General features: G+C 33.8%; 1 protein-coding gene across 1 annotated transcript in view; it reads left to right on the top strand.

Annotated features, from left to right (window-relative positions):
- Positions 1-11,414, top strand: part of LOC116033892 (isoleucine--tRNA ligase, cytoplasmic) — a 14,757-nt gene extending 3,343 nt beyond the window's left edge. Inside the window, exons 4-25 of the mRNA XM_031276498.1 lie at positions 236-450; positions 928-1,093; positions 1,656-1,769; positions 2,068-2,165; positions 2,891-2,969; positions 3,523-3,681; positions 4,719-4,808; positions 5,206-5,339; positions 6,890-7,049; positions 7,168-7,251; positions 7,455-7,667; positions 8,106-8,231; positions 8,634-8,771; positions 8,875-8,978; positions 9,091-9,154; positions 9,746-9,834; positions 9,912-10,053; positions 10,343-10,406; positions 10,495-10,562; positions 10,661-10,783; positions 10,903-10,968; positions 11,059-11,414. Coding sequence (XP_031132358.1) covers positions 236-450; positions 928-1,093; positions 1,656-1,769; positions 2,068-2,165; positions 2,891-2,969; positions 3,523-3,681; positions 4,719-4,808; positions 5,206-5,339; positions 6,890-7,049; positions 7,168-7,251; positions 7,455-7,667; positions 8,106-8,231; positions 8,634-8,771; positions 8,875-8,978; positions 9,091-9,154; positions 9,746-9,834; positions 9,912-10,053; positions 10,343-10,406; positions 10,495-10,562; positions 10,661-10,783; positions 10,903-10,968; positions 11,059-11,136 — 2,574 coding nt within the window. The 3' untranslated portion in view covers positions 11,137-11,414. The remainder of the gene's footprint in view (positions 1-235; positions 451-927; positions 1,094-1,655; positions 1,770-2,067; positions 2,166-2,890; positions 2,970-3,522; positions 3,682-4,718; positions 4,809-5,205; positions 5,340-6,889; positions 7,050-7,167; positions 7,252-7,454; positions 7,668-8,105; positions 8,232-8,633; positions 8,772-8,874; positions 8,979-9,090; positions 9,155-9,745; positions 9,835-9,911; positions 10,054-10,342; positions 10,407-10,494; positions 10,563-10,660; positions 10,784-10,902; positions 10,969-11,058) is intronic.
- Positions 11,415-12,507: the final 1,093 nt, after the last annotated feature.

Here is a 12,507-nt window from a genome sequence, read left to right as displayed (position 1 = left end):
TTTTTTTTTTTTTTTTTTTTTTTTTTTTTTTTTTTTTTTTTTTTTTTTTTTTTTTTTTTTTTTTTTTTTTTTTTTTTTTTTTTTTTTTTTTTTTTTTTTTTTTTTTTTTTATAACTAGACAAACAGTTTATTCTATATTTTATTGTATCAGTTACTAAAGATTCTTTTGTGCCTTGGTCTTTCTATGCACTTGTTATGTCTATTTGCATCTAATGCAAAACTGAAAATGGCACAGGTGCGCAACAAGTTTGATGGGAAAATCTATGTGGTGGCCGAATCTAGACTATCTGAGCTTCCTTTAGAAAAAGCAAAAAAAGGCACCACCAATGGTGCTGTTAATGATACCCAAAATTCAAATCCCAAGTCCAAGCCTTCTGGTGGTAAATCAAAGAATTTGGATACTTACGAGATTTTGGATAAAATCTCAGGGTCTTCACTTGTTGGGAAGAAGTGAGAATTTACCCTTGTTCTTAATTGCATTTCATTATTTTAGTGCACTTCTTTTCCAGCTTTTAATGTCTTTTGTGTGAACCCACAGTATAGGTTTCTTCTGTAACTGTCTTTTCCCTTAATAAATCTAGTATTTACTGTATAGATCAGACTGGTTATCCCTTTTTTTTTTTTTTGCAATTGATTGATAAATATTAACTCATTTATGCTACAAACTACTCCTATCAAAGAAGAGAATATGATTTTTAGTGTTTGTCTTGGTTCTCTAACGAGACTCCTTCTCTTTTGATTTAATATGGCTGCTTTTGCACTTGGAGCCACTGTAATTGTTTTACATTAGTCTTGTTTTTTTTTTTTGGCTGGTGAAATTTATAATGAATGTTAATTGTATCAACACAGGCCACCTACTTATTTTATTGGTGTTTCTTTTACTCTTTTCCTCTTCTGTTAATAAGACAATTCTTCTGTTATTTGCAGGTATGTACCATTGTTTGATTACTTTAAGGACTTCTCTGATACTGCATTCAGAGTTGTTGCAGATGATTATGTTACTTCTGATAGTGGTTCTGGCATTGTTCACTGTGCTCCTGCATTTGGTGAAGACGATTATCGTGTTTGTATTGAAAATCAGATAATTAACAAGGTTTGTGAATTTGTTAAAACTTGATGGTGACCTATGTGATGCATGGTTCTATTTTGTATATTTCAAAATTGCTTTAATGTTGTTAAGTAAGTATTAGTATAATGTAAATATACAATATTGTACCCTTAATGTATTGATGTGGTACAAACCAAATCATTAATGTTTGCATCATATCTATATGTTCCTACTGTAATTCATCAATTTATTTTTGTACGAATAGATTAATTACAAGTTGTAGTAATTGTACTCCGTAGATTATTCATATGGAAATAATTAATGATGTTTAGAAATGTGATTGGCTTTTGTCTTCAAATTTAGAATGGAAAATGATGCCATGTGAGTTCCTGTGTGTGTAGTCCCTTGTCATTCATGTATGTATGGATGCTTGTAAGAAATTTATGGACTCCTGTCTATGTAGTCCTTTACCTTTAAGTAAATGGCCTGTATATTTTATTCATGTCTATTTTTATATATAGCTTCTAGTTCTAATCAGCATAACAACTCATGTAAATCAACATATGCTACTTTTCTTCAAAGCTTTTATTGAGAATACCTTCTTTAGGGGGAGAACCTGATCGTAGCAGTGGATGATGATGGTTGTTTTACTGAGAGGGTTTCTGACTTTGCTCGTCGTTATGTAAAGGATGCAGACAAGGATATTATTCAAGCTGTTAAGGCAAGAAATTTCTCATATTATATTGTATTATATTTTATTTCATTATTTTTACACAGGTTTTAGCTATACTGTTTGCACAGGAGTCTATTTTCCCCTATTTCCTGTGAGTGTTTTGTATAGGGCTCTACTTACTAGAATGAATTGGGTTTATCATAATGAAAATATCTCATTTGATGTCATTTATAGTTGACTCAAGTCATATGTTAATTGTATCCACTTTCTTCCTGTAAATCCATACATCCAATGTGTTTTTTTTTTTGCTGCTGCTTATTCTGATGAAGCATTGCTCTTTGATCAGGAGAAAGGAAGGCTTGTGAAGTCTGGGAATTTTACCCATTCCTATCCATTTTGTTGGAGATCTGACACACCACTGATTTACAGAGCAGTGCCCAGCTGGTATCAAATATAAATTATACTTCTGGAGTACTAAGCTGTTGGCATTGCATTTTTTTTTATCAATGCATCATTCAGTACCTTACTTCTGGAGTACTAAGCTGTTGGCATTGCATTTTTTTTTATCAATGCATCATTCAGTACCTTTTAACGTATTGTTTCTGCCCTGAAATTATGGTGCCATATTTATCTTCAATTACAATCCTTCAGTTGTACCCTGTTTAACAGATTTCATACTTCTAGTTTCATCCTCCATAATTACGGGATCACATAATTCCTTTAACCAATGCCACTTAGTAGGAACGAGGTTTTGATTTGGTTTAGTGTTAGTGGACTGTTATTCGTTTTTGTAATTAAATATGAAATCATGTTGACAGGTCCTAGTCTATATGGAGCACTGAAATCAATCTGTGTTTTATTGTTGTTGTCATTACTCTGGTTATTTTTTCTTTCCTTAGAAGAATGATAAAGAGTATGTCCTATATTTGTACTATTCTTTACCACAGCACTAAAACTTACTTTCTTTGATGTGTTCTATACCTTGAAAGTTCTGTTGATTTATGGTTTAGTTTTCAAGTTCAGATGCTCATACTCAATCTTGCACATATGTTGCTCTTTTATCCAATGCAGTTTTGTTTTAGCAATGCTTAACTTTACAAATTTTCTTTTTAATATTTCTTTGCATTCCTGTTGACATCCAAATCACAAGTTTTCCCTCTCATATTTAGGTTTGTTGCAGTAGAGAAGATAAAGGATCAATTGTTAATGAACAATAAAGAAACATACTGGGTTCCTGATTTTGTGAAGGTTAGAATTCCTTCCTTTTACATGCATGAGTATTTATATGATGCATTCATATCATTACTGTGCTGTTTATGTTGTATTAAGGTTTCGCTCCTAAATCCATTCCATTGCTTTCCTAACTCTTCTCCTTTTATGCTGCTATTGCTTCTAGATTTTTCCTTATAAACTACTAGTCACTTTATACTTTTGAATATGTAGTATAGAATTATCAAGATTGTTGCCAATTTTCTTTATGAATTGGTGTTGCCATACCTTGGTTTGCTTTTCCAACCTCCTGTATATTTTCTCTCATTATTTTTTCCTTTTCTGGGATGGATCAATGTTGGGAAACTGCCACTAGTGTTGTGAAAGGCTTTTGATTTCCTGTTACTATGTCAGTTTTGTGGATCTCTGTTTCCTATCCTCATCAGGTTTTGTGAAGTATGCATTGTTCATTGTGTAATGCTGCCTATGTGCTTTTTAGAATGGTATCAAGGACCAGTTGAATTTCTTTATTTTTCATTCTCAGATACTAATTTATCACTTGATATTTTTAATGAGGTGTGTCCTTTGACAGGAAAAGCGCTTTCATAATTGGCTAGAAAATGCAAGGGATTGGGCTGTTAGTCGAAGTAGGTTCTGGGGAACTCCACTTCCTGTATGGAGAAGTGAGGATGGCGAGGAGATTGTTGTTATGGATTCCATTGATAAACTGGAAAAGCTTTCGGGTGAAAAGGTTTGCATTGTTGATGTGGCTTTTTTGTTCTATCTTGAATGATGGCTATTTTTGTCCTATCTTGATTTGTATGATACTCTATCTTGCATCCACAAGTATCTTCTGCATTATGCAGTATGCTTATATATGCCATTTTATACTCTGCATTCCAAAACCAATGACATTGACTGTATGTTAAGAAAGAAGTCAGTCACTATACTTTGGTGTTTTATAGCTAACTTTTTTCCATGGACACACACAATGTGGAAATTTTATAGCTAATGTGGCATCATGTGTTAGAAATGCATCAACTTTCTGGTCATTCGATGCCAATCTGGCTGGAAATCTACAATTTTGCAAAGTTGTGCTGGAAATGGAAAATTGGGGACCCTGGTCAAGTTAATAATTTCATCAAATAATTTGGTGGCTGGAAAGGGCTATGTACATCAGTACATGAACAGTCCCTTTGCCCAGTTGCTGATGCCATATGCCACCTACTGAGAGTGCCATGTGTTTCAGTAGGTGTACTTTTATAATGTCTACATGCTCAGCGTGCTATTATCTAAAGATTAGATTACATGAGGTTAGGTGCGATTGTTTTTCTTAAATATTCCATTGGGTCCTTTTTATAATTGCAAAACACCTTGCTTTGCACAACTAGTAAAGCAAGTTGTTATTTTCTTATTATGTCACAAATCTATGATTATAATGTGCCTATATAGTGTTTCTATTTGTTCTATGACAATAATTACTACATTTATATTATATATTTTGAAGTTCTGATTTTGCTGATATTTTTATACTAGTTTCCTCCTTTTCAGTAGCTAACCATCCATATCTTCTCTCCCTGTGGCATGACTTGGTTGATCTTTGGGCTTTCAATTCATATTTGTCATGAACATCAATCTTTCATTGACAACAGAGGCTAATGCATTAATACTGCTTTGTATTTTTTAATTTAAATCTATTTATAATTTTTTGTTTTGACAAATTTAGCGAATCTAAATCATTCTTAGATTCAGAGCAAGTACTAAATTGCAATCTTTATTCTTCTGCAGGTGACAGACTTGCATCGCCATAAGATTGATCATATTACCATCCCCTCTAGTCGTGGATCTGAATTTGGAGTTCTTCGTCGTGTGGAGGATGTAAGAAAATTTCAGCAGTGTATTGACCGCATTGATGCTTTATTTTATATACTACATCTTTAAAGAATATATTATATTTTTCCTTTCGTCATATCCCTGAATTACATTTGACATTCTAATCATTATGCTAACATCATAAGACTACTTTGGATTTAAATAATACAAAGGGCACAAGTATTCTTCTTACCTATTCTTGTGTTCTAAAAGGGGTGCTGCTACTGATTGGCATCAAGCTGCCACAAAAGTGAAGTGGCACCACCTTTACACAGTATCCTAGATTTATGAGCAGGAATAGTTTTTGGTTGATCACATAGTAACCTAGATTTTTTTTTTTTTCAGTAATTCAGTGATCGTCATTTTAAGCTGTTGTATTTATGTTTGTTTTTCATTTCTACAGGTTTTTGATTGCTGGTTTGAAAGTGGATCCATGCCATATGCTTATATTCACTACCCTTTTGAAAATGTTAAACTCTTTGAAAACAATTTTCCCGGGCATTTTGTGGCTGAAGGGCTTGACCAAACCCGAGGATGGTGAGTTTTACTTTATTGTATTTTTCTTTCATATACATACTATAAACTGAATGTGTCCTTTTCTCTATGTGAATGGTGTGCTTGCCCGTTAAAAGATGTTATATTACTTTTCACGTCAATTAGTCTGCCCTGCCCCCTTCTTGGGGTGCTGTCAAGGGGCAAGCTGTATGGATTGGTATATTTGTGCTCTAGCTGGCCCTTTCTGGTGATGGAAGCACCTCCACTGCATTTTAGCTATTTTCACGTCAATTTTTTAGGTACAAATACATAGCCCCATCTTCATTGTCCTTACAGGGCAGGGTTGTACGAATGGTATAGATAGGGCCCTGGCGGCTCAAAGACAGAAATAGGAATAATTTTGGAATGAATGACAAAAATGGGAAGGTTTTAAAAAGTGGACAATTTTGGGAAAAACTCATTTGGGACATGAGTTTCTTGTGTAAGAAATGCAAATCCCAAATGAGTTTCTTGAAATTTTCGATTTTTTCTTTTTTTTAATGGTTGGTCAATGTGAAACGCAAGTCCACTTGCATTTCTCCCAAAATCGAGGCTACCGCTAACCAGAAGCTGCAAGTGATCTATCGGAAATATTCCAACACTCAGAAAGGTGGCGTTGCTCAGCTGCCTCCTGCCAAATTTCTATTGGCTCCTGTGCCATAGATACATTTCAGCTGCTGCTCTCTGTTCATCATCATCATCCAGTTGATTCGCTTGATTCTTCCTTATTGTGTGCTCATCATCTTTACTGTTTTTTTTTTTGATGAAATCTCTATGAACAAACTTATTATAATATTGTTTCAAAAAAAAAAAACTTAGTATAGTATAGAAAGTTCATTCACAAAATTTCTCGTTTGAAAATGAAAAGAAGAATTCTCTCTTTAATATAAAGGCTTTTTCCAGTTGCCAAGGATCTCACAAGTCACAAAGATATTATTTCTGGTGATTTTGGGAGAAATGCAAGTACTACTTACCTTGCGTTTCTCATATTATACGAGAAACACAAGTGGTGTTTCACGTTGACCAACCAAAAAATATGTTTTCAAAAATTTCAAGACACTCATTTGGGACATGCCTTTCTAGTCAGAAACGCATGTCGCAAATGAGTTTTTCCCAAAATTGTCCACTTTTTAAAACCTTCCCATTTTTGTCATTCATTTCAAAATTATCCTTATTTCTGTCTTTGACCCTGGCAATCCATGATGCCAAAGCATTCTTTCTAAAAATGGGTGACATTTTGGATGAAGTCAAATAAAAATTTAACATTACTTTGTTACTGATTCTTTTTATGGATCATAGAATAGGGTTTTGGCACGGTTTTCTTTTGTTCTTGCATTTCATTTGATTTCTCCCCGATGCACAGATCTGCTGTAATTCCAAATTTTTGTTTTATTTTTCTTCTTTCCAAAGCTACAGAATCTGCTTGTAGACTTTTTGCTTGTGGTGTTGTGCGTTGCTGACTCATAACTTTTTCTCCTGTCAATTGTGTATTACATTTTAATTTTTGGTAGTCTGGGAATTGGAGTTTAACCTTTTGCTGTTGCTTGTTGCAGGTTCTATACCCTCATGGTCTTGTCTACTGCACTGTTTGGAAAACCTGCTTTTAGAAATCTTATTTGCAATGGACTTGTCCTGGCTGAGGATGGAAAGAAGATGAGTAAGAGACTGAAGAACTATCCGCAACCTACGGAAGTTATAAATGATTATGGTGCTGTAAGTGGTGTCAATTATCGCTGTTATTACAGTATTGAGAATCAGAATAATATGCTTGTTTTTCTTGATGACTAATTTTTTAATGAACTAATGCTATTGTTCATGGTTTGTTGTGTAGGATGCCTTGCGATTATATCTGATTAACTCTCCAGTTGTTCGTGCTGAGCCCTTACGGTTCAGAAAAGAGGGAGTGTATGGAGTGGTAGGTTTCTAAATATTTGCTTGTTCTGGTTTGCCAGTAATAGTGCTCTGAACATCATTTTCTTTTTGTTTGTCTTAATGAGTTTACGTTTTAGCATTGGTATACTGTTCTTTCAACCTGTTAACTTCTGCTTTTGGTTGTTATTTCCTGCTTAGTTCTTAGTTTGCTAAGATTTCTGCCTACTGCCTTCTCTTATACTGCAGGTTAAAGATGTTTTTCTGCCATGGTATAATGCATATAGGTTCCTTGTTCAGAATGCAAAAAGATTTGAGGTTGATGGGCTTGGGGCATTTACTCCTTTTGATAAAAAAACTCTTCAATCTTCTTCAAATGTCCTTGATCAATGGATCAACTCAGCGACTGAAAGTTTAGTACATTTTGTTCGACTAGAGATGGCTGCGTACAGATTGTATACGGTTAGTTTTCTTTAACAAATATCGTTTTGGTTAGTGAATTATGGGATAATGAACTCAAGTATAGTTAGTGTATTGCCAATGGCTCTCTTTTTCCCTTGACCAAGCAGTCTAAGGTCTTGTTTCATTCTTTTCATTATTTATTCCCTCTTTTAGATGTATTTGGTCACTTGCTTGGTTTCCAAAAGAGACAAGTTTAAAAAAAAATATATATTTATGTGAAGTAGGCTTAATATTGGAAACGACTTAACAAGTGGAGTATAGTGTAGATTACTCTGTTAGTCTCTATTAAATAATGCCCTTCTCAGTTTGGAATTCATTATTTTGAACTGTGCTATGCCGGTGCACAGTATTTAGCAGCTGGTCATTCAGATCTATGTGTTTCTGTATGTAATGCAGGTGGTCAATAATCAATATTAACTTTTTCCACTCACCTTGCAGGTGGTTCCCTATCTGTTGAAATTTCTTGATAACTTGACAAATATTTACGTGCGGTTCAATCGTAAGAGGCTTAAAGGTCGTACAGGCGAGGAGGATTGCAAAACAGCTCTGTCTACTCTCTACCATGTATTCGAGCAATTCTCTGATATCTTGCTATTTAGTATTTCATTGTGTCATTAGCATGTTCGGTTATTGACAATTGGCAATTATTATTACCTGTAAAAAAGTGTTTGGTAGTCAAATATTATTATATAATACTGATAATTATGTCTGGTATAGACATTTCCTAGCTTTCATTTTGAAAAATTTTGCAGCCATGTTTGATGCCAACACATTTATATGCAACATTAGTGATTAGACAAACAAGGATAAGTGCATGTATCTATAACTTGGAATCATAGAACTTACAGTGATATAAATTTGAAGTTATGGATCTAAAAATAGGATAAAATGATTAGCTGTTCAGGATCAAATCTTTTTCATTTATTCATTCTAAATGCGTATATGTTGTTTGGTTGGTGGATACAGGTGCTCTTAACTTCATGCAAAGCAATGGCTCCATTCACACCTTTCTTTACTGAGGTTCTATATCAAAATTTAAGAAAAGTTCTCAATGGATCAGAGGGTAGTATTCATTATTGTAGTTTTCCGGAAGTAGAGGGGAAGGTACTACTTATTTACTTTTTAGTTATTTCTTAAAGGGTGATCATTGAATCATTATAACTGAATTTTTTAAACCTTTCATGTTCTAAAATTTATGTGATTCTAGAGATGGGAACGGATTGAACAAAGTGTTAGTAGGATGACGACGGTCATTGATCTTGCCCGTAATATCCGTGAGCGCCGTAACAAACCTCTAAAAACACCACTAAGGTAGTGTTTCTTGGACTATCTTTTACAGCTTTTGCTTCTGTCCCCCTTTATGCTGTGGAAACATAAAGGATAATACTATGAAATGTTATTCTTTTGTCATTTTATTTGTCAGGAACATGGTGGTCGTACATCCAGATGAAGATTTTCTTCAGGATATCAAGGAGAAACTAAAAGAGGTCTATTATTTTCTCTGAGTGTCTTATTATCTTATGCATCTTCTGAGTTGTTTTTTAATATATGACATGTTACATTGCGCCTTAGGTGAGCTGTAGTGAAGTTATCATATTAATGTATGCAATTAGGCAGACACTTTGAATGTGAAAAGTATACACTGCACCACATACTTGAGAACAATTTAAGAAAAGACTAAGTCAATCAAGGGAGACTCTTGAAAATTCTGTTTCACTTGTCCTTTGGTTGTGGGAATGGGCTTCCTTGATTCTTTTTTATTTAATTATATATATACACACACACACACACACACACAATTGAGTTTATGTTCTTCCGTATGAGTTAGGCTCTCTGTTTTATCTGATTTGTAATGGTATTGTGTCATTAAGCTGTTCTGTTGCTTGGAAAAATAATTGATAGAATTTTGTATTAATGTAATTCTTTTGAAATTTCTATTTCATTTTGTTTTTGTAGCATTCTACTGTTACTTTTTTTTTAATAACATTATGAGGCTCTCTCCTTGCACATTATTTGCTTTTTGTGGTACACAATTTGTCTCATTTCATTAACTTTATATGGTTTACATTGCATTACAGTTTGTGTTAGAGGAACTCAATGTTCTGTCTTTGGAGACATGTAGTAATACTTTGGAATATGCATCTTTACGCGCTGAACCTGACTTCAGGTGATTTGATTTATTATACTGAAATTGCATTATCTGGTCTTTGTATTTCTTTCTCTCATTTGTTGTCACCCCCTCAGTGTGTTAGGAAAAAGACTAGGAAAGTCAATGGGAGAAGTTGCAAAGGCAGTCAAGGCAATGTCAACCGAAGATATTCTGGCTTTTGAGAAAGCTGGAGAACTTACCTTTGCAAAACACACTTTGAAGCTTAGTGATATTAAGGTGCATAACTTGATATCAATTGGGTAATTGTGTGTGTATTATCTATGTATTCTGAGTGTCCAACTGTTTATTACTTTGGGATGGATGGTTAAGCCGGGTTGGTGTATGACGAAAGGACAAATTAGCCAGAAGAGAAACTTTATTCTGTAAATACATAGTTTGCATTGTTAGGTTCCCGCTTATAAATGGTTAAAGGATTGTGACAGTTATAACGGGTTTCCATTTAATTTTTTAGGTAAGATGCTATAACTTCATATTTGTAATTTTCTATCATATGCTTGTGTTGTAGATTATCCGGGGTTTTAAGCGTCCTGATAATCGGACAGAGGATGAGATAGATGCAGCTGGAGATGGTAACGGCAATCTCTACTATCCTTATTATTTTATAAGGATATATAAAAGATATGTATGATTCCAGTTCCTACTTAATTACATTTACAGGTGATGTGTTGGTGGTATTGGATTTGGTGATAGATGAGTCACAACTCAAGACTGGAGCTGCTCGCGAGGTATTGTTACGAGCCGCTTTGTTTGTTTCTGACATCAACTGGTCCTTACTTAGGTATTTGTTAATCCCTTTTTAATTGTTTGTGCAATTACTCTATAGATTGTTAATAGAGTTCAGAGGTTGAAAAAGGAATCTGCACTTGAGCCGACGGATGTAGTTCAGGTCTACTTCAGAGCAATAGACGATGATAAATCAGTTTCTCAGCAGGTTTTGGAGACACAGGTAACATAGTGATTTATTGAGGATTGTTAGTTTTTTTTTTGGAAAATTTGAGGATTGTTAGTTGGTGCTCTATGTATGGATGATTGAGTGGTGATTTCTCGTATTTTCTCTCTCATCAGAAACAATACATTACTGATGCAATTGCATCTCCATTGCTTCCTGCTGACTCGATTCCACCAAGTGCTGTATGTACTCTCAGCTCTCACTAACCGTTAAAGTGTGAACAATCTCAACCATTATATGATGTTACTTAACGGGGATTCGTACTATTGCAGGTGATTCTCGGAGAAAAAAGTTTCGATGGAGTGTCAGACCTCAAACTCTCGTTTACAATCACCTTAGCAAGAGCTTAGAAAATCCAAGTGTTTTTTTGTTGTTTCTGTGTTTCGGGTTATGGTGCAAGCAAGGTCAGGTCATCAAGTTTGTTTTTAGTATTTTGACTTATTTGAGGATGAGGGATGGATGGATCACACACTGCTAGACACAGTTTATCAAAGATATGTAACAAAATACGCACTTTTCTCATATCAAAATTTGTAACAAAAATATGCTACCATTGCTTTTACTCCATAGTATCTGCCTTTATAGTATTATCATTTGCATAATAATATACTCCGTATGTTTTAGAATATAACGTGTGTGTTTGTTAAAGTTCTACTATTTTAAGTTTTATGTTTCAGTGCTTAATAAAGTGCACGTTGCTTTTGGTGTTTTCTTTGTTTGTTACTATTTTTTGGTACAAAGGAGGGGCTCATTAAGTAATCCTAGGAGTCAAGGGGCCCCTATCTTCCGCACTTAAGAGGTCCAAGAGCTGATCAGGTGGGTCTTCGAGAATCGACATCCTCCAAACACTAGATTGGGCGATGTTGGCGAGCTTGTCTGTACATTGCAATGCTTATTTGTTACGGTGTATAAGTAAATAAATAGATAGCAAACAATTAATGAAAATCTTTATATATAATAAAGCCATTTTCAAGGCCACAAAATTTTCTCTCAAAAGTGTGAATGGGGAGTTAATTTTCATTTTGGTCCTTTGACAATGCCGAAAGTATCAAATTGGTTATTGACTATCAATTTTGATCAATTAAGTCCTCAATTATTGATTCTGTATCCGATTTGGTATTTTGTCAGTTGACTGTCAAGTGATTGTCTCTTTTGAGGAACAATTTGGTACATCGTCATAGTTGAGGAAGGAATCAAACTGGTAATTAACTTATATTTATTTGTATTTAAAAAAATATAAAATTATTTAACTTCAGTACTTTTATTTTTTTTTGGAGTTGAATCTAATAACTCAAATATTTTTTTCCTAAAATATTCTCTCTTTTTTTTTTTAAATAATTTAATTGAATTTTAAACATTATTTTAGAACTCTGTATAAAGATTATTTATGGAGAGAAAAATTATAGAACTTTATTAGTGTTTCAATCCAAGACATCATGTGATTCCTGTCCTATTTATTAAATATGTATTCCAACCACTTATTCTAAAGTTAGGTCCCTAACTAGACAAAAAAAATGTTGGTATAATAGTTTGTTGAAATGATTGGTTCATATTATTTTGATTTTAATATTTTTTAAAAAAATTATTTTTCCTACTTTACCTTCTATAAAAAGAAAGTGTAAAATAAATCTAATTGCATATATATGCGCGCATAATATTATTATCATGGAAGACTACCTCTTTACATTTGATGGCTTCGCCCCCTCTTCGTTCCGGGATTT

This window comes from Ipomoea triloba, chromosome 1 (assembly GCF_003576645.1).
Source record: "Ipomoea triloba cultivar NCNSP0323 chromosome 1, ASM357664v1".
In the NCBI taxonomy this organism is placed as follows: Eukaryota; Viridiplantae; Streptophyta; class Magnoliopsida; order Solanales; family Convolvulaceae; genus Ipomoea; species Ipomoea triloba.
The sequence above is the reverse complement of the archived record's forward strand: the minus strand, read 5'-3'. Positions and strand labels throughout refer to the sequence as shown.